General features: G+C 55.9%; 10 protein-coding genes across 10 annotated transcripts; 6 read left to right on the top strand and 4 right to left on the bottom strand.

The window, feature by feature from the left end:
- Positions 1–97: 97 nt before the first annotated feature.
- Positions 98–1,625, bottom strand: QBC33DRAFT_581480 (N-carbamoyl-L-amino-acid hydrolase; the record flags this gene model as incomplete). The annotated part of the gene is made up of 4 exons (XM_060431269.1): positions 98–185; positions 240–1,067; positions 1,127–1,444; positions 1,519–1,625. The coding sequence occupies 4 exons, from the start codon at positions 1,623–1,625 to the stop codon at positions 98–100; spliced, it is 1,341 nt and encodes a 446-aa protein (XP_060279041.1).
- Positions 1,626–2,755: 1,130 nt separating this feature from the next.
- On the top strand, positions 2,756–4,407 carry QBC33DRAFT_563431 (eukaryotic aspartyl protease; the record flags this gene model as incomplete). The annotated part of the gene is made up of 3 exons (XM_060430283.1): positions 2,756–3,208; positions 3,295–3,756; positions 3,838–4,407. 3 exons carry the CDS (start codon positions 2,756–2,758, stop codon positions 4,405–4,407), a joined length of 1,485 nt encoding a protein of 494 aa, XP_060279042.1.
- Positions 4,408–4,798: 391 nt separating this feature from the next.
- On the top strand, positions 4,799–6,013 carry QBC33DRAFT_563432 (CheY-like superfamily; the record flags this gene model as incomplete). Its single annotated transcript, XM_060430284.1, has 1 exon — positions 4,799–6,013. One exon carries the CDS (start codon positions 4,799–4,801, stop codon positions 6,011–6,013), a length of 1,215 nt encoding a protein of 404 aa, XP_060279043.1.
- Positions 6,014–7,099: 1,086 nt separating this feature from the next.
- QBC33DRAFT_623399 (subtilisin-like protein) lies at positions 7,100–9,089 on the top strand. Its single transcript, XM_060432888.1, has 3 exons — positions 7,100–7,564; positions 7,627–8,044; positions 8,146–9,089. The coding sequence occupies exons 1-3, from the start codon at positions 7,295–7,297 to the stop codon at positions 8,625–8,627; spliced, it is 1,170 nt and encodes a 389-aa protein (XP_060279044.1). The 5' UTR covers positions 7,100–7,294; the 3' UTR covers positions 8,628–9,089.
- On the bottom strand, positions 8,943–11,366 carry QBC33DRAFT_581483 (uncharacterized protein; the record flags this gene model as incomplete). The annotated part of the gene is made up of 3 exons (XM_060431270.1): positions 8,943–9,028; positions 9,370–9,712; positions 9,792–11,366. 3 exons carry the CDS (start codon positions 11,364–11,366, stop codon positions 8,943–8,945), a joined length of 2,004 nt encoding a protein of 667 aa, XP_060279045.1.
- A 1,324-nt stretch (positions 11,367–12,690) lies between these two features.
- Positions 12,691–13,811, top strand: QBC33DRAFT_255747 (uncharacterized protein). Its single transcript, XM_060423052.1, has 2 exons — positions 12,691–12,717; positions 12,837–13,811. Exon 2 carries the CDS (start codon positions 13,069–13,071, stop codon positions 13,684–13,686), a length of 618 nt encoding a protein of 205 aa, XP_060279046.1. The 5' UTR covers positions 12,691–12,717; positions 12,837–13,068; the 3' UTR covers positions 13,687–13,811.
- Positions 13,812–14,446: 635 nt separating this feature from the next.
- Positions 14,447–15,676, top strand: QBC33DRAFT_551188 (S-adenosyl-L-methionine-dependent methyltransferase). Its single transcript, XM_060429145.1, has 3 exons — positions 14,447–14,632; positions 14,704–15,381; positions 15,453–15,676. Exons 1-3 carry the CDS (start codon positions 14,606–14,608, stop codon positions 15,486–15,488), a joined length of 741 nt encoding a protein of 246 aa, XP_060279047.1. The 5' UTR covers positions 14,447–14,605; the 3' UTR covers positions 15,489–15,676.
- A 316-nt stretch (positions 15,677–15,992) lies between these two features.
- On the bottom strand, positions 15,993–17,063 carry QBC33DRAFT_599743 (F-box domain-containing protein; the record flags this gene model as incomplete). The annotated part of the gene is made up of 1 exon (XM_060432047.1): positions 15,993–17,063. The coding sequence occupies one exon, from the start codon at positions 17,061–17,063 to the stop codon at positions 15,993–15,995; it is 1,071 nt and encodes a 356-aa protein (XP_060279048.1).
- Positions 17,064–19,088: 2,025 nt separating this feature from the next.
- QBC33DRAFT_599744 (acetylxylan esterase precursor) lies at positions 19,089–20,127 on the top strand (the record flags this gene model as incomplete). The annotated part of the gene is made up of 3 exons (XM_060432048.1): positions 19,089–19,454; positions 19,528–19,707; positions 19,789–20,127. 3 exons carry the CDS (start codon positions 19,089–19,091, stop codon positions 20,125–20,127), a joined length of 885 nt encoding a protein of 294 aa, XP_060279049.1.
- A 26-nt stretch (positions 20,128–20,153) lies between these two features.
- Positions 20,154–21,213, bottom strand: QBC33DRAFT_255764 (uncharacterized protein). Its single transcript, XM_060423053.1, has 2 exons — positions 20,579–21,213; positions 20,154–20,505 (listed from the first exon to the last, which is right to left on the bottom strand). Exons 1-2 carry the CDS (start codon positions 20,961–20,963, stop codon positions 20,261–20,263), a joined length of 630 nt encoding a protein of 209 aa, XP_060279050.1. The 5' UTR covers positions 20,964–21,213; the 3' UTR covers positions 20,154–20,260.
- Positions 21,214–23,850: the final 2,637 nt, after the last annotated feature.

Consider the following 23,850-nt stretch of genomic DNA (forward strand, 5'->3'; position numbering starts at 1 on the left):
GCTCGATAGCCAGCCAGATCCACGACGATTATTGGCGCCTGACCCGAGTGCGCGCTGCATTCAGAGGATGCCTGCCTTTGCGCTTTCGAGGACGTCGTCAATTACTTTTCAGGGGTAGTTCTGGTTGCACCCTGAACTGGTCGTAATTAATAACGGCCTCAAGAAGCGCCTGGGCACCCATTGTACTTTGTATCGTCAGCTTGGCAGTTCTAGAATGCGATTACCTCTTCGCAACGTACCAGTCTTCCGGGCTGCAGTACTCCTCAGGGTGATGACTGACCCCGTCCTTGCAGGGAACAAAGATCATGGTAGTCGGGCAGCGTTTGCTAGCGTGGACACTGTCGTGGCCAGCACCGCTCGTGAGATGAAGCCATCCATCCCGGCCCACAAGCCCATCGGCGGCCTTCTCCACAGCGGCGATGCAGTTCTGATCGAACTTGACTGCCGGCGAATCCGTATCGAGCGCCCACTGCATCTCGACCCCCTTCCCATCCTCCTTCGCAATCTTCTCAAAAGCCGCCAGGCACTCGTCCTGGACTTTGGCCACGACGCCATCGTCGGGATGCCTGATATCCAGCGTAAACGTCACCTGTGAGGCGACGGTATTGGTCGAGGAACTAGGCGGGATCTTGATCACGCCCGTGGAAGCCAGCGCTCCGTGCTCCTGCGCAATCGCGTTTGACGCGGCGATCATCTTTGCCGACGCGAGCAACGGGTCCCTGCGCATCGCAAACGGGGTCGTTCCGGTGTGGGTGTCGCGGCCCACGACCGTGAAGGTAAGCCAGCGGTATGCCTGCGCGCCCCGGACCACGCCGATCTTCTTTCCGCTGCCCTCGAGGATGGGCCCCTGCTCGATGTGCAGCTCGAAGTGCGCGCCCAAGGGGTAACCAGATGCCGGATCGCTGGAACAGGCTACATCTCCGATGAGCCCGTGCCTTTGGAGCTCCGTCTTCATTGTCGCCGACGGGTCGAAGATGTCGGGGAGGTTCCAGGCCTGATCGAGTGGCACCTCGCCGGCCCAGACGCCGGATGAAACCATCGACTTGGGGAACCGGGCGCCCTCTTCGCTGTGGGCGGCAAAGATTCTAGTCAGATCTCGGTCATCAACCATGTATTGATCACGTACTTTGTCCAATTAACAATGCCGACATCGAACTGGGTCTTGAACCCATTATCCTTCATGGCCCGCAGCACCTCCAGAGCGGCAACTATGCCCAAGATTCCGTCGTACCTCCCTCCTCGAGGCTGGGTATCCAAGTGGCTGCCCATCGCAGTCATCGGCTCGGGCGACCTCAGCGAACCGGCTTGTCTCGCGAACATGTTCCCCATCTGATCTACGGCGAGCGAACACCCCAGTTCTTGGGTCTGTTCGGCGAACCAGCGCCTCACGCGGGCATCGTCGTCCGAGAGGGAGAGACGCGCCATGCCAGTCTGAGTTGGAGCCCTGATGCCGCGGATTCTCGTCAGTTTCACATGCTGCTTCTGGGAAACTGAAAGGGGTAGATGGCGGCGACGAACTTTCCATATCGGTGTGCAGCACCCCACTGACAGGAGTGGTGGAGGGTCTCCTGAAGCCGACCTGCGTTGATCTTGAGGCCGGAGAGGGCTTGGAACCTTGGTCGCATGTCGAATAAATGTTTGCAACTCGTGAGAAAGGATAATAGGAGATCTAGCACAATACCTCGCACAATCTTGAATCAAGATGATGGCGGCGTTGTCCTGAGAATCATCGTTGCAGAGTCAAGTGGGGATGTACCCTAGTTGCGGAGCAAGATCTGCAGGACTAAGCCGAAGGGGCCCTAGTTTCATTCCTTGGCCGAGCTCTCCTTCACCGAGCTGACCCATAACTCAAACTTGTTTTGTCGACGAGTTCGTCAACGCCACTCGCGAAAACCCGCGTTTTACAAGTCCGCGACCAGATGAATCACTCGACGAACGAACCTTCTCCCCAGCTGCCATCCCTGAGATAGTCCCTCGAGGCGGTCGGAGTCTTGGCGGAAACTTTAGAACGCAAGGATGAGGAGTAATTACCCCGCAGCGCATCCCCCGCTGGTGCGTGAATCACGGCTATCTCCACCGGGATAATACCATTGCGATATTATCGGTTTCCTGTGTCCTCAAGCAAAAGTCCTCGGCAGGTAGTGCGGTTAATAGCTCCGGGACGGCAAATAGATTCGACTACCTGGTTCGACCATCGTCAAGACAAACACTATCTCCATCCTGCGCTCACAAACTACTTGACCGATGGATGGAGGGGAAATATATATCCACAAGCCAAGGACTACAGATGGTACCTTGTGCTGGTGAATAATAATGAGCTTGTATAAGACTGCTAGAAGACTAATGCAACCGCATATTCCATTGGCTAGAGTAACTAGGAGTTTCTTAGAATCCCCCAAGTGCCGATAATTATGTCCATTGTACTGTACACACCACTCGGAAAAGCATCTCTGGGCGGCTCAGCAGCCTGAATACACAGATTGCTGTCCAAGCATTCTAGAGATGATACATAAGACCCGACGGAGGAGAATGAGCTGACCTCGGATTCCGAGAATCTCTCCCACGTCCTCCTCATTTTTTGGCCCACAGCTGTAAGTTCGCATTAAATATGTGTGGTACGAGACTGTCACAGTTAACCCCACCCAGGCATTAGCACCTTTGCGCTGTCGGTCAAGCTGCAGTCTTAGCGACAGCTCGGAGAGTCTGCCCAAGGATCTATATTTCTGTGCGTTCAGCAGACGGGAGTCAGCGAAAAATGAAGGTCACGATAGTCTTGTCCGTGGCGGGGCTCGCCATCGGAGGAGCCGTCCCCCGAGTCAGAAGATCCGAACCGCCGAGCTATGCCATGCCGGGGGTCCGGTTCCGTGGAATAACCATCAAGCCATCACATTCAGTGCGGCCGCGAAGTGCTGATGCTGTCACTTCCAACCACGTGGCGATGCAAAAGATCCATGGCCACTTACCCCAGCGTAATTGGCAGAAGACTTTGCACAAAGCCGTCGGCGACACCTGGGATTTGAAGTCGGAATATAACTTGACGAAGCCAGCCACCAGCAACATGACCTTCCTCTACAACACCAACTACGCCATTCCCATCAGTATTGGCGACCAGGAGTTCCAGGTCACGGTCGATACTGGTTCCAGTGACACCTGGGTCGTACAGAGCAACTTCACTTGTGTTGATCCTACTACACTTGGGCCGATTAATGTGCGCTTATCATTCCCGCCTATTCCTTCTCATGGCACTCGCCGTCTATTTGTCGTCAATTCCCTGGTCTGACCATGTGAGCACAGCCGTCGTATTGCGGATTTGGGCCGACCTTTGACGGGACCTTCCAACACGGCCTGGTGCCTGATGTTGCCGACTTCGCCTTTATGTACGGAGACGGGGAGTCCATCGGCGGCCAGACCGGATACGAGGACATCACCATTGCTGGGGTGACGGTGAAGAAGCAGGAGATGCTGCTTGCCAACAGGGCAACGTGGTATGGAGACGGAATCACCAGCGGCATCCTGGGGCTCAGCTACCCGCTCGAGACCAAGATCTTCAACACCACGGACCAAAGTCGAAACTTCGCCGGCTCGCCCAGCCACAGGAAATACGACCCCGTCTTCACGAGCATGTATAAGCAGGGTCTCGTGCCGCCCTTGTTCAGCATGGCTATGGACAGGAGCTCGCAGAAGGGATGGCTCGCGTTTGGCGGACTCCCTCCCGTGGACCACGCCTCGGACTATGCTAGAGCCCCCATTCGAATTGTGAGTAATTGATTATCTGCCACCTATCACGGGGTGCGAGTAATTAGACTTAAGGCTTACCCAGGACTCCCGCTCTACTAGGTCGAAGTCGACAACGCCCCTGCCACCAGGACGGAAAACACTTATTATACCATCATCCCCGACGGGTTCATCTTCGGCCGCCTGAACACCAGCACCTTCACCTACTCCAACCCGTCGTGGAATGGCCTCTTCAACGACACCAACGAGTCCCAGTTCCCTGTCATGATCGACAGCGGCACGACATTCGCCTTCCTGCCGCGGGCAATCGTGCTCCCCTACGTGCAGCAGTTCACGGAACCCATGGGCCGGTTCGGCGGCCAGTACTGGGCGCCGTGCGACTCGACGGTGCCCCCCTTCGGCGTCACCATCGGCGGCAAGACCTTCTACCTCAGCGAGGCCGATCTCCTCCAGCAGGAGGTGCGCCAGCAGCAGGACTACAACGGGACGCCCATCACGCTCTGCCTCATAGGTCTGGGTGATAACCTCCCGGACGGCCCGTTTATCTTTGGAGACATGTTCCTGAACAACTTTGTCAGCGTTTTTGACGTTGGCGCCGGCGAGATGCGTTTCTATGCTCGTGAGGGGGATAATTCAACCAATGCGACAAGCGAGGCTGGAAGCTCCGAATGAGACCTTTGAGGAGGTGCCAGGTTCTGTAGGCCAGGTAAGGTAGACGGGTACCACGCTGAAGAGGGATAAGCAGAGAGGACGCTGTCATAGGTTCTTAAATATCGAGTCAGGATTTGAACATCTCCCAGTTTGAACTCCTTTAGTTCGGCATCACGAATGGATTTAATCCTTATGGGGAGTTGCAAATAAAAGTCGTTCATCTCACGCGCCGAAGCGCGAGCAGGGAATCGTTTGGATGGTCGGGTGACGTCATTGTGCTTAGCTGGACGGCCGCTGTAGTGAAAAAAACAGGCAGCTGCAATTCCTCCCCGCCGCAATGAAATCTTGCCGACGCCTTCGCCCTCACCCTCGACTCCAACTTCGACTTCGACTTCTGAGTCGGCCGTCGGACATGGCGTCCCTAGAGAATGATTCCCAGCCTGCATCCGCAGAATCAGGCCAGCCCGACAATCCTGATATTGCCAAGATAAAAGAGCCGAAACCATCCAGCCTCTCTGGAGGTGGTGGAGGCGCTGCCGGACTGCGTGTGCAGCCACCTGCCACCGACAATGCAGAAATCACCCTCGACGCCCAAGGAACCATCCTGACTTGGGGCCCTGAGTCCGAGATGCTCCACGGATATACGAATGATGAGATCGTTGGCAAGCACCTTTCCATCCTCTACGGGGACGACGACATCCGGGCAAAGGAACTCGGGAGAAAGCTGGAGATGTGTATCGCGGATGGCCGGGTTGAAGACCACGAATGGTGCTATGCCAAAGACGGCGGCAGACTCTGGGCTCGCTATATCTTCACTTACCTCTGTAAGGACGACGTCCACGTCGGCTTCGGCCTCGCTATTCGCGACGACACAAAGGACAAGATGATGGAACAACGCTCTACCTTGGCTTCTGAGGACAGTCACGAGCCACGACCGCCAACACATAATATCCAGGGAATTCACCCAGTCTATCACCTCGCACCCCTCATACCACCTTCGGCCCAACGACAGGTGCTGATGAATGGCATACCCACATCCAACAGCGTGCCCATGACAACGGCCACGGAGACTCCGAGAGATACGATGCTCCCCCCAAATCCAAGCCCACCCCAGTGCCAACCCCGTGGTCCTCCCCAACAGCCGTACACGTGCCCGTCCCCACCAGTCGACGACGGGTTCGAAGAGATACGGAAAATAGCCCCATCCAAGCGCATCCTCATCTGCGAAGACAACAGGGTCAACCAGAGGATTCTCTCCAAGATCTTCGGACGAAAGTTCGGCTTCACCAACATCACCGTAGCGGAAAATGGTGCGCAGGGCGTGGACATGGTGCGCAGCTCCGCCGAGGGCTTCGACATGATTCTCATGGACATAAAAATGCCCGTTCTCGACGGCTACGATGCCACGGTGCAGATCAGGGAGATGGGGGTGCGCATTCCCATTATTGGAATGGTGCTTTATGGGGTGGAGGCCGAAGTCGAGAAGGCTTTGGCTAAGGGGATGGACGATACTTTTTTCAAGCCGATGAGGATCATCGATGTGGGTAGTAAGCTATTGAAGTTCCTGCCGAGGATGATGGAAGAGCCCGTTTACAGGGGAAGGGTTGTGTGTCGTTCGAAACTGTGACGTCTTGGAGGCAATGGTTGGGGGAATATGGCCATGGACGGAGGCTATTACTCCCACAATTCTCCCCGATGGACGGAACTGCAGATGAATGGGAGGCGGGAAGGATTTGGCCAGTCGAGGCAGCGGCACCTCGGTCTCGAGCTCGGCGGCCCAGATAGCCCTTTCGGGGGCTGAACAGGTGATCACATAGTGTATGCAGAGCGTCGAAGGCAATTATTTGGATGATATCAAAGCCAAAGAAATACCGACTGCAGGTGCTTCAAAGGTACTGTACAAGATATGTCGCATTTCGATGAACCAAGCAAGCATTGTTACTCACAGCTACGAGATTGGAGCAATCGGCTTCCGCGTGACTGACGACTGTACGGCGTTACTTACTTACTTCCAGGTCTGGGTGTAGCGATACTTCCAGGTTGTATCGACCGACGATCGAACGGGTAATGAAGTCGTGGACATGATGCCGTACTCAAGAACCGCGGGCCGAACATCGTTTGCAGATCCAGCGTCCTGGGCACGGGACGCGATGCCCAAGCTTTGAGGCTTGCAGGGGCTTGTCGTCATTGGAGATAATGTAAGCATCCCAGAGTAGTCGCCGCTACATGGCCGGGCCGATTGCAGGTGTAATTATCACCAACATAGATACATAGCAGCGACGAGAGAGGCCGCAGAACCCATCATGCTCGCTCCTCACCGCCCGCATCGTTGGGCATCGGCCAACTTGTCGGAGTGCACAGCAGTTGCTCTCCCGATATCACACCGCCACCGTGTTCAGCATCCTCAGCCACCCGTGTCGATCCATGTGATTCAAGACGAACTTTGGTTAGCGCCAGCAGATTGCTGAAGCTTACTGCCAACGATATCTGCAACCTCAACAGCGCTAGCCGCAGGCGTGGATTCTACTGGTTGGAACCCCTGTATTTCGGCAGGGGCGATCTGTATCACGCTGGACCCTGAAATCACCGCTGGCGGAGATCGTGAGGTCCACTTTCGGGATCGGCGCAGATGCCGATGGTGAATGGCTGCAGTTCTTGCTGATCGGCATGTCGGTGGTACAAATGTCGCTTTCCTCTCTGATCACACACGCTGGTTGCAATGACGATAGCCAGCTGAGCTCAGCTGCGTAGCAATCAGAAACCCCACCGCTCGACGAGCGCGATGATGAATTGAGATATAAACCGCCAACATGGCCCTTTCGTTCGGCCGAGTCAGAGCTTCATCTCCATTGCGCATTCCTCTACTGTTCATTGGAATACCAACACGAACCCCAACACCACCACCAACATGCATTTCTTCCGACTCCTGGCCTTGGTAGCCTCTGTCACAGCTGCCCCAATCCTCGCGGCACGACAAGCTGCGGAGATAATCCCAGGCCAATTCATCGTCGTGATGAAGCCGGAAGCGTCCGATGATGTCGTCAAGTCCACCATTGACGCTGTCAGCAATATTCTGGGAGGTACTCCTCCAATACGCACACACAATATCGGGACCTTTAAGGGCTTCACAATCTCCGCGGAAGACTCCCTAATCGTAATCATCAGCGATCTAGCTGATGTAAGATGCCCCCGTCATCAAACGTGAGAATCTACCATTTATTGACCATTTCTTCCTTCCAGATTTTATACATTGAGCCGGACTACCTCGTCACTCTCAGTGTCCGCCAGACCCAGACAAACGCCCCATGGGGCCTCGGCCGGATTTCCCATCGGAAGCCGGGATCTACCGACTACGTGTATGACGCCTCCGCCGGGGAGGGGACCTACGCATACATCATCGACACGGGTATCTACGTGGACCACGCGGACTTTGGCGGCCGCGCCAACTGGGGCATAAACCTCGCCGGGGACGGCCTTGACAAGGACGGCAACGGACACGGCACCCATGTCGCCGGGACGACCGGTGGCAGCACGTACGGCGTCGCCAAGAAGACCAACCTCATCGCCGTCAAGGTCCTCGATTCCCAAGGCTCCGGTACCAACAGCCAGGTCCTCGCCGGAATCGAATGGGTTGTGAATGACGCCAAGTCCAAGGACCGTGAGTGTTTTCCCCCACCTCCTCCGCCCCTTCCCCTCACCCCGGTCCATTAGCCCACATCTCCTCACAGCAATAACTAACCAACCACCCACCCATCGCAGGGATCGGCAAGTCCGTAGCCAACCTCTCCCTCGGCGGCCCCCGCGTCGGCGAGTCCACTAACCAAGCCGCCGCCGCCGCCGTCAAGGCTGGTCTGTTCCTGGCCGTGGCAGCCGGCAACGACGGCTTGCCGGCCGAGCTCTTCTCGCCGGCCTCGGAGCCGACGGTGTGCACCGTGGGCGCGACCGACGCCTCCGACGCGCGGGCCTCCTTCTCCAACTGGGGTCCTGACGTCGACGTGTTCGCGCCGGGCGTCGACATCCTGTCGACCTGGACCGGCGGGCCCGACGACACCGAGGTGCTCTCCGGCACGTCCATGGCGTCGCCGCATGTCGCGGGCCTGGCTGCGTACCTTATTGCGCTCGAGGGGGAGCTTAAGCCCGTTGCGCTGTGCGAGAAGGTCCGGAAGCTTGCTACGTCGGGGGTGGTGTCTAATCCTGGGTTTTTGACACCGAATTTATTGGCTTTCAATGGAGCGACCTAGAGGGGGTAGGCTGGGAGGGAGGTTGATGCGTGGCGGCGGGTCAGGGAGTGATATTGTTAGTAGTCTCGCAGGGTTGGACTTGGGAGGTACCAACTATCTACTCGGCAGCATTTCAACCTGTTGTCAGGTGGTCAAGTCAAAGCGCTCATGACTCACCTTGTCTCTGGCCACTTCACCGATTCCAGTCCCCATTTTGGGGTACATGTTCGTTTGCCCTGAGTTTTCGTCTGCGCTGGAACTCAGGGCAGTTTATCTACTGTTGTCATTTTTGTGTCCACGACTCGAATAGTTCCCAGGAGTAAGTGTTGACATGACTCACCTCTGCGTGGGGAATGACAAACGGTCAAGACCCCGTGTCCCCAAAAGGGCACCGACATCGTGCTGCATCCGCTTGGAGAAGCCTACGGTGTAAAAGACGCTTCAGCCCCGTGTGAGCAAGAAGCCAGCATGTAATAATAATTGGAGGCCGTCCCAGGCTGGGGTCTGCTCAAGCTGTCATATCTCCATGCAGGTGGCTATGATCCTAGTCACTTGCCAACCCTCTCCCATTCAACCGGACCGCCCTCGCACTCCGATCTCTATTCCCCAGACATGTATGGCCGCCCCTATGCAGTAGACTCGCTCGTCGCTGTCTCCGTGTTTGTCTCAGTCTTTGTTTCCACATTCGTCGGCGTTTTTGCTTCCGCTTTTATCTCCGTCTCCGTCTCCGTCTCCGTTCCTGCTTTGGAGCCGGCCGCTCCACCCTCCATCGACTCAGCCTGTTCGGAATCGATGGTCCCCAGCACAACGTTAGGAGCGTAGGGTATCTTGCCGTCCTCACGACGATGTGCCGGGATCAGGATGTTGAACCACCTCGGCACGATGACGCCCAGCCCGATGAGGGCGAGGGCAAAGTGCGCGACGGCGAAGCCGAGGATGTGGAGCGGGTCGTCGCGCAACTGGTGGAAGCCCGGGTACGAAAACCCGTAGATGATGGCGAGAACAGGGGCGGAGATGAAGCGGAGGAGGGGAGCCCAGAATACGGGAATGTTCCAGTTCTTGCCTCTCGCGATGATGATGTTGAGGTCGAGCCGTAATTGCTGTCCCTGGTTTTTGGAACTACCTGTTAGCAACTTTTCATTCACGGAGCAGCTCGCTCTGCACCGGTGGTGTGGTGTGTCTTACCGAGTAGAAAGCCAGATACCAGAACCGGCTGAGGAAGACGTTCCGGTGAAAGAACCTGGCCGGGACCTTGGAGTCCGGTGTCTTTCCGATGACACTGGCAATGATGGAGCCGCCAATGAAGAGGCCGAAGCCGACGCCGGCCCCAGCCGCCGGGGAGACTGCATGGGCAACTGTGACACCGAAGAACATGCCCCCGAAGAAGCCGCAGTTGAAGGTCACAAAGGAAGGAAGTCCTACCTGCCCGGCGACGTCTCTCCAGCGGTAAAAAGTCGTGGAGAAAGCGCACTCGGACCAGACGACGAAGACCAAGGCTATGTCGTTGACCCACCTGTCGATCCCGGTGAGGAGATAGTAGCCAAACTGAGTGCAGTAGGGGAGAGAGAGCAAGAACGACAGGATCGTGAGTGCAGTGACGACCCATTCCCGTCGCCACTTGATTCCCGTGTCCATGACCAGAGTCACGACGGCGTCCAGCATGGCAAAGGCGGAGCTGAAGCCGAGAACCATGAGGGTAAAGAATAGGCAGACGGCCCAGAAGTTGGACCCGGGCATCTCGGTGATGGCGGTCGGGAGGGTGAGAAAGCCGATGGTAAACGAGCCGATCCTCTCTCCTTCCTTAGGGACCATACCAAGATAGCCTATCACACCAAAGGCTGCCAGAGCTGCGAGGGACTCGAAGACCACGTTGCTGCAGACGATGAGGAGGGAGTCCATGACGGCGTTGGAGTGTTTCTGGTTGTACGATGCGTACGAGCTGAAATACCCGAAGCCCACACCAGTAGAGAAAAACACTTGGCCGGCTGCTGTCTGCCAGATCTCCCCGCTGCCCAGCTTCTCACCGTGCCATTCGCCAACGTACAGCTTGAGTCCCCGCCCCGCGTTCTCGAGGGACACGGACCGGCCGATAAGGATGATGGTAATCACGATGGGGAGTCCCATGGTGAAGTAGACGACCCGGCCCGTCAAGCCCACGCCTCGGAAGATGCAGAGCCAGACGAGGAACCAGGTGAAGGCCGTCCACCCGACTGTTTCGCCGATGAGGGCGACACCCGGGTATTTGACGTAGTCGAGAACGGCGGAGTTGGTCTTATTGCCTTCAATCGGGTCGATGTTGGCCACGACATCCTTGTAGAAGAATTCCTCGCTGTGGCCGGTCCAAGGCAGAGGGCTCGTGAAGGAATGTCGGAAGTAGATCATGATCCAGGCAAGATTGGCCACGAAATATGGCCCGACAACGAAACCCACGTAGAGGAGACTAGATCCAAGACCCTTGAGACGGCGGTGGATGTTGTTGAACGCGACGACGGATCCGCCATGGTAGGCCTGGCCGATGGCGATTTCGAGGACGAGGGCCGGGATGGCTATCATGAAGACGCACAGCAGATAGGGGATGAACCATTGGAGGCCGTTGTTGTTGTAGACCTGCGACGGGTATCGAATGAGGTTTCCCATCCCGGCGCAGCCACCCATTGCGGCGAGGAGAAAGGAAGCTCGAGATGGCCATTGGTCGCGTCCATCATCTGACTTGTTCGGAGGGGGCGCAATCCACAACCCAATCTTCTTTAGGGTTTCCATGATGGACTCAACTGCTGATGAACCCCAGATCCAGTTGATGTCTCAGTTCTCCCGATCGGCGCAAGATGTTGGATTTCGTGCTTTGAGAAGAAGGTACGGCGGGATCAGCGTCTGAAGTATCTCGATTAGGGGTAACGCCCCTTTTCGCAGGGTCGAGATGTTAATCCGACAGGCACATGGGATTGAGTCGAAAGATGGTTGTCCCGGGTTTAAAATCTGCAGAGCTGGAGGGCATCGAGAAGGAGGGGAAATGGAGGGTGAGAGATTGGAAGACCAGTACACTGGGACCCACGGCGAACAACATCTTACCTTAGTATTTTTTATTCAAGCCTTGCCCTGTAGAAGGCCAAGAAACACGCATCCACGGGCCCTTCATCGTTGTGGATAAGATCTTCTCTCGGCGATGTGTTCGGAGCCACACCCAAGACCTTGGCAGCTTGGCTTCTGGAGTGCGCCGCATGAAACGGTCTTCACTCGGGCTAATTGCAACCGTCAGCGGCTCCGGGCTGTGGCGTCTTGACTTTTTCAAGCCACGGTGCCTCGGGACCGTTGGAATTGTCATGTCTGCATACGGGTCCGAGTCCGGAGGTCATATTATGCTTAATGCTAAGCGCACGATGCCCCAGATCAGAGACCTAAAGGTACGTACCAGCTGCTGCCGAATCCCGAATGCGCGCATGAGCGTCCAATCAGCTTGCAGAAATGCCGCATAGTGGAGGCAGCGACGAATCGCGCAATCGGTTCAGTGTTTGGTGTTCCTCTTTGGTGACGAATCACAAGGAAAATGGTGGGTACTGGAGAAACAAATACTGGTTAAGGCACCGTTGCCAAGCATGAACCAACGAAACCTGATTTTACTTGGAGATCGAAAAAGATGAGTCCTAGGGCAAAGGTACTTTGTTGGTGGCGGCAAAAGTCCCTGCAAAAATCCGTCTGAAGGTGGTCTGTGCGTGCCGTGTGCCTTCTGGCAGCCAAAAGTTGCAACGCATTCACAGCCGCTTTACTTCGCACCCATACATGCAGATGCGGTGACAGCAAATAAATTATCGACATGTCCTCTTGCATTTATTACATCCACAAGCAAGGAATCCTTCAGCCATTGCGTCATTTGCCAAGCAAGTGGCGGAACAAGCTTCTACCGCCAAGGTATGGCGGCATTCTCTTAACCTTCCTCCATTTGTGCAGCAGTCCCTGCCCAAGGGCCTGACAGACAGATGGCAGAAATTTCAGAGTGGAGTCAAAAGACCGCCAACCAGTTGCGCTTCGTTACCATGGAACGGACGGTCTACTCAGCCGACAACAGTCGGATTTATTCTTGATAGGGGAAGTGCACTTTGTCACTCATTCCGAAGTAAGAAAAATATCGTGTTTCCACTACCATGTTGCCCCCTTCCCCACGCCATTCGACCCGACGTTTCGGTCTTGGAGTGGCAAAGTTGATACAGACAGAGAGCGTGTTCTAGCAATTAGGCAGCCGAGTCCTGCTGATGCCTGGACGAGCCCGACATCCTCGCCCCAATCCGCTTCCAGCCGCTCCAGCGGTGACAACTCTGTCCGCAGGGCGTTTATGACACTTGGGACGCTGATTCCTCGTCAGCCTCGTAGGAGAGGAACTAAAGAGACGCATCCTAACCAAGAGCACAGGGCATGACCATCGAGGAGTATAAGGAGCTCCGAAATTTAACTTGGCAAGGCATTGTATATGGACGGCGATGGGTGCCTATGCTGCGTCGCGGACAATGATGACGACGAGGACGAACTTGGCTCGCAGCTTGAGGGTAAGTATGACGAAGAAATAGCTGAAAAAGAACTCGCCGACTGGCCCGTTCATGGCGATAAGATCGAAGTCGAGGACGATTGTGTGGACATCGAATATGAGGACGAGGACAACGATGTGGATGTCGCATCCGAGAATGAGGATGATGATATGGATGTTAAATCTGAGAACGAGGACAGCAATAAGGACAAGTACCTCGGCTCCCCAAAACGCACACTTGAACCATCAGATGATGATGACGCTGAACCAGTCAAAACCAGAAGAACATTGCCCGGTTTCAGGACCAGATCCTGTCAATTCTCGACTCTCCGAAGGACCACACCCGCCATGCCGTACGCCCTTACAGCCATGGAAGAGTCGCAGAGACCAATCTCCCTAGGCGCCTACCTGTTCTTCTGCCGCTCCGAGTTGAGCGCGGTGTTGAACTCCTTGGTCCAGCATATCCCGAGAGCACCTAGGCGATCCTGGGAAGGGAAAAGTTGGATATTGGTGATCTTCTTCTGCCCGAAATGGGACCATCGATGGACGGACTGGGGTTCTTAGTTGGAGGTTCCGATTCGAAAGGTTTCCAGCTCCTCTCTTGCGGAGTATCCGGCTGCTGTCATCAACGGGGCACGGCGCAATGCAAGAGCACATGTCAAAATACATCTTCGCATTTCGTCATGCTTAAGCAGTACCACTGCCCTCATGACCGCAAGTCCGTTGGCACCGGCTCCAGTGATTGAGGCCCCCTCCCAGTGCGACAAGCGAACGATACAACCGCACCCAAATCACAGGTCGGGACTCAACAGCGATGGCAAGGATCGAAGGGGCGACGGAACGACGAAAAAGGAGCCGCCATCGACGTCTTCTCTCCAATCGGGACTCCCAGATATTATCATTCCGAGAATTCTCACTGTTAGAACCCTCCACTACACCATGCCTCTTGATGTCTTGTCCCAACCTTGTCCCTCGCCATTGCCGAGTGCTTGAACATTACAAAAGCTGGATGGATTGCCCCGGGCTTCTTGAAGGGCAGGAGTGCGGTTCACCGCAATTCAATGCCGCGTCATCGTCACACATCCTCCGGGATTTATGGCACATCTTTACAATCCATTCAGCCAATCGACAGGGAGTAGCAATACATGATGCATCATACTATCCAGAAGCAGCGGGGGACTTCGTATCTCCTCCGAGCCGACACACCTCTTCAATCTCAGCCCCGAAGAATAAATCCAGGTAGTAGTCCGAAGGTATTTGACGGTTGGCTAGGAAGCGCACCCCGGTGATGAAGCACTTGCGTCATGCCATGTACCCTGTGTCTCGGAGTAATTACTCGCTCGTAACTCCGACCAGGCCCGCGCGTCAGGGGATCGGCTGGGGAACTACAAAAGCAGAACACGTTCGACAACTTCCAGAGAGATCGTAGTTAATTAACTTCCAAACTAGAACCAGAACATACCCTGAGACATCCAAGCCAAAAATGGAGTCAGACGCAGTCTCCAAATTCGTGAGTCTCAATCACGTGCCCCCCGCCACCCCCCGAGACCGACGAGCTAACCACACCCCACCGCAACAAAGCGCACCCAGGCCAACGAGAAGGCGGCGAAGCTACACGAGCACATCCTCTCTCTCCCAGCTGAGCGGTTCCGCGGCCAGCCATGGACGCTGATCGCGGCCATCGAGGAGTTCGCCACCAGCATCCAGCTCCCCATGCTCTTCCGGCGGCCCAAGATCGACGTCGTGCGCGGCGTCCTGGCCGCCTTGGAGCCGAAGCCCAAGCTCGTCGTCGAGTTCGGCACCTTCGTCGGCACCTCGGCCCTGGCGTGGGGCGCCATCCTGAAGGAGCTGAACGGCGCGGACGCCGCTGGTGGGGTGCGGGTCTACACCTGCGAGCTGAACCCGAAGCTGGTGCAGACGGCGCGGGATCTCCTCGAGCTGGCCGGCCTTGACGATGTGGTGTCTGTTCTGGAGGGTCCCGGGTCGGACTCGCTGAAGAAGCTGTACGCGGAGGGGAAGGTCAAGGAGGGGCAGCTGGATATGGTGTTTCTCGACCATTGGGAAAAGTTCTACTTGCCTGATCTGAGGTTGTGCGAAGAGCTGAAGCTCTTCCGAAAGGGATCTGTTGCTGTTGCAGACAATACTGACTACCCCGGCGCCCCGAAGTATCTGGAATATGTGAAGAAGGGTGGCAGTGGAGAAGCTGGGTCTGTCCGGTACGAGAGCAAATCGCTCTTGGCCAAGAGTGAAGCAGGCGCGGTATGTCTTCTTCCCAATTGTGATGAGACTTCTCTTGGAGACCCTCAGCAGCAAGACTAACGCAAACATAGTCAGTCGTTGAGGTAAGCGAGGTTGTGGAGACATGACCTCCGCCTGGTGTCTTCGTTGTCGTTGTGGTGGGTAAGGTTCACCTTTGCCGCCGGGTGTCTTGATGGAATGCGACATTGAACGACAAATGGAGATTACGGCGATTGATCATTAATTAGTTGCTCCAGACAAAGCTCTGTTTAACCCGTCGCGGACACAGGTTGTGAATAAATGTACATGACTCGGACGCAATAAACCGTCGCCATCCTGTGATGATCCGTTCTCCTCCCCCAGTATCCCATTTCCTCTCTCGGCTGCTCTTCAAAGACCGTCTGTTCCTGCCGAGATGGTGCAGAATTCCCAAGGCCACGCTGCGGATTCGAAATGGTTGATCCCAGCAAACCGGCCGTCGACCTCCTCCAGTGCATCCCAATGATGCGGCCCTTGGCGTCGATGCGCGCGCATGAACCTGGTTCGGGGTCGATGTAGGGGATGTCCCGCTCGAAGCGGGCGGCGTTTGAGGTGGGTTGGGGAGTTGTTGATGGCAGCGGACGGGCTGAGCTTTAATCCTCTCTGGGGTTGCCGTCGGAGTCCAGTTCGCTCATGAATGCGCCTGGACGCGTGGCTTTGGGCTCCTCGATGGCGATAGTTCCTCCGTGACTGGCAATCCAGAGCTTCTTTGCTTCTGGACACGCGTGGAAGTGGTCCAGGAAACCCCTCTTCGTGAACGCTTCATTGGGAGCGTCATGGTTCATGTAGACCCAATATAACTCCATTCTCCTCTCCAAGGCAAGTTGGCAGCCTTTGCAGCTGATGCCGCGGTCGACCTGCCCAGTTGCCGGGTCGAAGTATGGCAAAGGAGTTGACGACATGAACCTGAAAGCGCAATCCTTGGAAGCCTCACGGTGGGCGGTGACACCATTCCCGAGGCCGAGGGAGCGCAGGGTGTCAATGGCTGCCAATCTATTCACCACGTGGCGGCGTGCCTTGAAGTACTGGCCGGTATGGGTGTAGTTGCCCGGGATGGTGTGTAGCGCTGGCAGTACTCGGGTCAGGCGATTGAAAGATACACCGCTGATCTGGGAGAGCGCGAAGATGGTGACAGTGCTCAGGGATTCAGGGCATGTTCGGAGGCAGCTGAAACAGCACCGTGTGACGGTAGGCAGGTAGATGAATCCGCCGAAGGCGCCGCAAATAGCACATTCCATGGTGCAGAGAACGTTGTAGACGTCGGATATGTTCAGGCGTGTCGCAACACCCGTCCGCAGAGCAGCGTGGAGGGTATCCATGCCATGGGTGGCAACAGCTTGGTATCCAGGCAGCGAAGACACGACCTCCCGAGCGAACCTGTTAACCTGGCGAAGTCGGAAGCAGGATTGGATGTCGAGGTATTGGCATATTTCCGTGGTAAGCTCGACGGGGAGGCGCTCCATGCCGCCGAAGGGAGAGGTGGGCATCGCTGGGAAAGGCTGCGCAAGGGATTGGCGAACCGGAGCGTGCTTGAGAGGGTGAAATTGAGTGACCTGCCTGTCAAAAGCGTGACGGTAAAACGAGGTGACTAGGAGGACAGCTTCCTCCTGGTCAGGCTCTATCTGGAGAGCCTGGTCGTGATTTGGCTCCATGCCGGAGGCCATGATTGACTGACTTAGCAGGAGGCAGGCGAGCGAGCGTCAGGACTAGATGAGGAGGACGCAATCGACGTGGTTGAATATCGCCAATTTGGAGACTTTGGCTGTCAGAGGAAGAGGAAGAGGAAGAGAAGAAAATTCAGCTCCGGCGGTCACGGCTGCGAACCTTGTTTGGAGCGAAATCTACAATTCGCTTCGCAGGCCTAGACTACAAGGCTGGCTTCTATTCACTAAGCTAGCCCTAGGTAGTGAATGGAGGCCAGCTTCACCTCAAGCCCTACGTCACTCAAGGTGAACTTGGAGTGGACCAATTGTATTATGTCAGTATGTGACAGTGAATAGGTGACAGTGAAGACTTGTGACAGTAGATAGCTTTTTGGACAACACAAGATCAAAGCACGCTTTAAACCCTGATATAAAGACAGAAAGATCCATGATTGTGGAAGACAAATCAAAAGATTCAGGTAAAAACAAGTACAGGTATGTGATATCCCAGAAGACAATCCCAGCCCTCCTACCTCACCTATTCTCCCACCTCCAATGCACAGACTGAACCTCCGGTGGCCCGGCGCCTGTGGTGGTGGGCGACTTTCGGGGCGTGGAAGCAGCTGTTGTCAGAAGGGAGTCGGGATCTCGATCGCCCGGAAGATGTTTCGTTGGCAAAGACGACTGACCAACGCCAGGTAATTAGGCAGTGTTTCCTGGCGGCGTGGGCAGTGTGCTCCTCTGCGTCAGCCCCCGACGTCCGCAAAGTCTCTCGCGACAATATCTCGATCCTCTATACCCTCGATATTCAGAAGCCCAAGCCAGGCGGCTTTGGATCCAAATCTTCCTTTGGCCCGTCAGAATCCTCCTCGGGGGCCTTGAGCCAGGTGGCCTCAGACCCAGGTTTGTCTACCGCCTATGACGATCCGCTCGCTACCGACCAACACCAGCATCGATTCCCAGAAGCCCTGGCCAGGATGACGATATCGAGAACAACGACGAGTATAAGACGATGAATCCGGCCCTGTTTGTCTCTTACACCAATCCAATATGCTGGTCGGCGAGGAGGAATGCGCCTTGGTCATCTCATTAGACCATGAATTAGACACCAAGGATAGCCATTCGGGAGAACATGACATTTACGCAGGATCCCACGACAAGCATACTCATCGCCTCAGCTGTTGATCTTGGGAGGCCCCAAACTAGGTAGGTTCGAATCCAGTCTTCCTATAGCATGTCAGAATCCTAATGCTCTTTGATAACAACCCCAAACCATCGCTAGGTCGTCATGATCCCATCCCAGGAAAACTTGGGGGTGGTGGAAATGCTGAAGATTCCAAATCGGTTGACGGAAAGCATGCCGACCCAGCGTTCCCATTCAAGGTTAGAGGCGGCCGAGAGCCTCCGATCACTGCAACGTCCCCCGTGCATGGGCCGAAATCAGCCTAAATAATCCCCACTCCCCACATGGACCTGTACTGTAGGCTGAAATTCATGGGTTGATATTGCACAGCTCACCTTTCCCGGGTTCTGGGTTCCAGAAGCGACCCTCTCAAGGTATGGTGTATGCACCTTACTCCGGCCCTATCCCCCTTTGTCGTTTCCCCGGGCTTTGGCTGCAACATGACATTCTCGCCATCAACCGTCTCCAACGCCTCCTCCAAACCGGGTTATTTACAGTTCGGGCCAACGGAGAAGTCAGCCACTGACTGGCACTGGGATGAGAGACTATCACGAAGAACCACAATGACCCGGCGCCTGGCGCAAGGGTCTAAAATTGGATGGCGGCCACGATGGCAGGAGGCTCACGTCTCGTGTGGATAGTCTCCCCAAAAGCCCTCCAATGGGCCAACGGAATGCAACATGGTAAATTCGAGGTAAAGTGGCAAACCAAGCATAGCCCACAGACGAGGGCCCCGTCGCGATGGGGCCCGCCTATATAATAACGGTAGGACTCACGCGGAGATCTATCGCCCCAAGACACACAACCCAAGCCTCCTCAGACATCAAGACATCCATCGTACCCGGAAACCCAACGTCGCAAACATGTGGCCCAACCCCAAGAGCGCCCTCCTCCTCCTCCTCCTGGCCCACTCGCTGGCCGTGGGTGCGTCTCCGATCGAGCTCGAGGCGCGACAGTCGTGCCCGGGCGTGCACGTCTTCGGCGCCCGCGAGACCACCGTGGCCCCCGGCTACGGCACGGCCGGCACTGTCGTCAACCTGATCCTCGCCGCCTATCCGGGTTCGACCTCCGAGGCCATCAGCTACCCGGCCTGTGGCGGGCAGGCCTCGTGTGGCGGCATCGAGTACGGCGTCTCGGCCAACCAGGGCACCGCCGCCGTCGCCTTGGCCGTCAACAGCTTCAACAGCAGGTGTCCCGACACACAGCTCGTCTTGGTCGGCTACTCGCAGGTCAGTTACCTTCCCCCGCGCTGCTATTACTCGGGATATGGAGAAGGTATACTGATGGATTCTGTCCGGACAGGGTGGCCAAATCATGGATAACGCCCTCTGCGGCGGCGGCGACTCTGGAGCCGGCATTTCCAACCCCGCGGTTCCCATCTCTGCCAGCGCCGTCAACATGATCAAGGCGGCCATCTTCATGGGCGATCCCCGGTACATCAGGGGCCTGCCTTACAACGTCGGCACATGCACGGCGCAAGGGGTAAGATGAGACGGAAGCCCCTCCCTTCCTTCTAACGCAAACTACGCGGCCCGAGATATGCTAACCAAAGCAAAATGGTAGTTCGACCCTCGGCCGGCCGGCTTCACCTGCCCCTCGGCCAGCAAGATCCAGTCCTACTGCGACGCGGCGGATCCGTACTGCTGCACCGGCAACGACCAGAACACGCACCAGGGCTACGGCAACAAGTACGGCCAGGCGGCGCTCACCTTTGTCAAGAGCAAGCTGAGCGGGTCCAGCGGCGGCGGCGGAAACGGCGGCGGAAACGGCGGCACCACCCCCCCTCCTGCTGGGTGTTCTGCCATGTGGGGACAATGCGGCGGTGAGGGATGGACGGGCCCTACTTGCTGCTCGCAGGGGACGTGCAGGGCTTCGAACCAGTGGTACTCGCAGTGTCTCTAGGCCTGCTTGGGTGGGAGAGGGCTGAACAGTGAGTGGTCCGAGGTCTGGAGAACTCCGCATGGTTCTTGTACATAAGGTAGGCCGCGAGCAAATACTATATAAAAACACGTTCAATATCCGGCAGCTGGGTGGGTCAAGGCTTGCCCCCTTGTATAACAGTCTTCCTCGCGTCCCTCTTCATGTTTGTCCCCGAAAGCCCCCCCGCAGCGCTACCAAAGTCGTAGAAGCCATGGAGCTTATACAGGTGATTCCCTTCGGGCGAGGCCTCGATCCAGCCGGGGAGGAACAGCTGGTCGGCCACATCGCAGCCCCACTGCATCATCATGCCTCCCGCGCCCTGGCGACGGTAGTCCGGATCCGTGAAACATATGTGGAGGTCTGGGGGCCGTTGAGGAGTCAGCGCCGCTACGAGATGGTCAAAACATGGGGAGGGGAGGGGAGGGATACTCACGGACATAACCTCCCGGGTTTGCTTTCCTCCGCGCCTCGTTGAGGGACTCCAGGGTCTTCCTGGACTTCTCCAGCTCCTCGCCTTCCAGCCATTCGGCCGGCTGGTCGTCGGACGATGCGGACGCGCCGTTTGGGTGGATTTTCCAATTGCTGGCAGCGGCGATCTTGCCCGTTTTTGTGTCGACGACCTTGATCCAGATGTCATGCAGGTCTTCGCTCATGATGGCGGTGTATTTGTTTATAATGCGGGGAAGGTCGGCCTCGGTCTTGCATCCCATGAAGATCTCCCGGATGAACTGGGGAAAGCATTTGTACTGCAGTCGCGATATCTCGGGAAGATCGCTCACCGACGCCCTCGACAGAGCGAAGCGACCCTTGACCGTCATATTCTGATGTGTGCAGCTCGAAAGCTTATGTTTCTGGGAAGAGTTTCGGGTTTGCTGGGTGGTCGAGAACCGATATGAGCTGACTTCTGTATCAAATGCTGGAAATCGCGGCGTGCCGCAATGTGGGGGGATGAAGCTGTGTCCTTTATAATGCGCAAAGTGGGGTGGTTCTGCCTAGGTTGGATCTGAGTCGTCTATCTTCGGCAGATGGCATCAATCCAATTCATAGAGGGTCCGTGTACTTACGTGCGAAGAGTCTCTCCATCTTCCACTCCCAGTCGTTCAGTTCTTTCTCAGAAGCAAGCCGCCCAGGGTCCTCAGTTCTCGTCCCGTTATGGTGTGCAGCTGTGAACATGTCTTCCCGCCCATTTTGCAGGCCTCACAACCCATCCCACATGCGAAATCCCCTCTTCAAATACCGTCTATCCCGACAGATTAGCACAAGTCATCGAGGCTCGTCGGCTGTATCTTCTGCCCTTTTCGTTATCAGACGCCATCTTTGCCCTCTTGGTCCTTGAGGGACTGTTCTGGCCTCGCTGGAGATGCCGAACAAATCCCCTCGCGATCTCGTCCCACTTCGACCTCGGGATTGCTGGAGTGGGGTAGCACTGCGCTAATACCTTGGCAAGACCCAGGCGTCAGTCGCTATCAGCATTCAATACAATCGAAAAACGCCGTTGCACGTGACTCGTCGCCGGTTTTCTTCGGGCCGGCTCGGCCGAGCTTCGAGTCGGGTCACCCGGCGGCCCACATCGGCCCGGGATGGTGCCCGTAGGCCCCAACTTCTCTTCATCCACCGCACTGGCAGCCTGGTGCCACCAGTATTTGTTTGCTTTTCCGGTGCCAGGGAGTCGATGAGGTGCAATTATGGTTGATCGCGTTGCGCAAGGGGGCCCCTAGCTTCTTCGTTGTGTAAGCTAAAATCGCACGCCCTCGTCAGTCGTGTATTTAGATCAACGAGTAATTGGACCTACGCCAGCAATGAACAGTGTCGACAGCGCTCATTAACCCTGGGTTGATCGACCAGGTTCCTGGGGGCTGTGCTTCGACAGAATCCGATCTTTTCTAAAGCCGTTCTCCTAGCACCACAGGGGAACGGGTATTCAGCGTATTGATGACCGCAAATGGCTGACATGAGGATGTACCGGCCACATGGACAGTTGTTTGGATTGGATGGGTGGTAAACTTTCTGATTGCTGGAAACCTCATTACCAATATCGCCAGGAGAGATGGTTCGATGATCCCCCATAATATCAGAGCCTCAAGTACACAGCAACGAATATCAGAGCCTCAAATACACAGCGAACGACGAAGATGTATCAGAGCGGTCTAGCAGGTAGCCAGAAGGCCCCTATTAATAAATTGGCGGAGAATACAATCACTTTAACCGCTGGACTCTGCTCCTCAGAAGAAAGGGAGACTGCCTCCTATTTACTGTCTTTGAGTGGTCCACAGAGTCCTAACTAGTCCACCATTCCTTTGTTCCTGAGGCCCAAGAGAGGTGCAAGGACTCACAAGCCACTGTAGATATGTTTGCCGCTGACACAGGGCAAGTGAGTGACTGGCTGAGTGGAGCCAATCATCGTTGCTGGGGACCAGAGAGTGTCTCACAATGCTCACTGTATTTCTCTGAGCTCCTTGATTGGCCGTGAATATATCTTTAGATCCTCGGGGGGGTCCAGCCACGGACAGCTCCACCCGGACCGGCGCGTATCTAATGTAGTAGACTTCAAATATTAGCCTCGAGGATTGACACCCCATCCAGTCATCTGCTAAGATGCAAGTTCTACGCAACCTATGGATGCTCTCAAGTGTGGGTCTCCAGGTCTTAGGCATTTTGGGGTACCTAACGGGCCCGACATGGCCAGCCGCTGTCGCTATTTATGATTGGCAGGGCCAGATGATGAACCGCGTGGAGTCAGCGGCTACGCCGCGTGCAGAGGAAGCGTTTTCGCACGGGCCTCTAGATGTTGACTGGGAGGGGCGCCATACGCATGTATACAGCCATACATTGGCTAGGTACCCAAGGTTGAGGTGGAAACTAGAGTAGTGTGCTTCACCGCTGGTGACCGTTTGCCCTTGCCTCGCACGGCTTTGGTGTGATACACCCCTTTCGCTGCCCGTGCGTCGCAGGGTGCTCCTTGTAACTTGGTTGTTCAAACCCAACGGAGGCATAATTAGTATCCCTTAGATGCCACGAGAAGTGGCTTTCTTCATTGGGCGTAATCGCGGATTTCATCAGAGGTACCTTCGTAACAGTAGAGCGGATGGTTGGCCAAAAAGTCCCTTTCAATAGGCAACAGATCCAACGGTTCTCCGATCTCATCCGGGCGCAGTTGCGAGATGTAGAAGCTACTCTCGACTAAACACACAGTGACACAAGGGGCTCACACGCGAAAAGTAAAGACCCCGCCGGACTCATCAAGTACCAAGCAGTCTTTGAAGCTTAATTCACGGCCTAGCTATTCCATTGGACACTTCACACACGCCACATACGCAAGGTTTCGGATTTTGTCGGGTAGTTTGGTCAAAGCAGGACTAGCATCACCAACCGCTCAAGCCGCTGCACCATCGCGTTCTGTCACACGGTGCATTCAACGGGGTTTACACCGTCAGCTCTACTAAGAATGGTGTTGCCGCCGAATCGCCTTACCAATCGATCCGAAGTGGAAGGAGAAAGCACCCCAGATCCTCCTATCCGCTACCCATACCAGCTCCACAACCATCGCCTTCATCTTCACCTATCGGCGGCTATCTACGTCTTCCCGCCTTACTCTGCCCGCCAAAGAATCCCGTCACCTCCCTCCGGCTCTACCACAGCGGTACAATAATGCGCACCAAAGCCGCCGCCCCCCGCCTCTTACCTGCAGCCTAGGGCTCACCCTCC

The sequence above is a fragment of the Phialemonium atrogriseum genome (genome assembly GCF_030411735.1).
Source record: "Phialemonium atrogriseum strain 8032-3 unplaced genomic scaffold QBC33scaffold_37, whole genome shotgun sequence".
Lineage (NCBI taxonomy): Eukaryota > Fungi > Ascomycota > Sordariomycetes > Cephalothecales > Cephalothecaceae > Phialemonium > Phialemonium atrogriseum.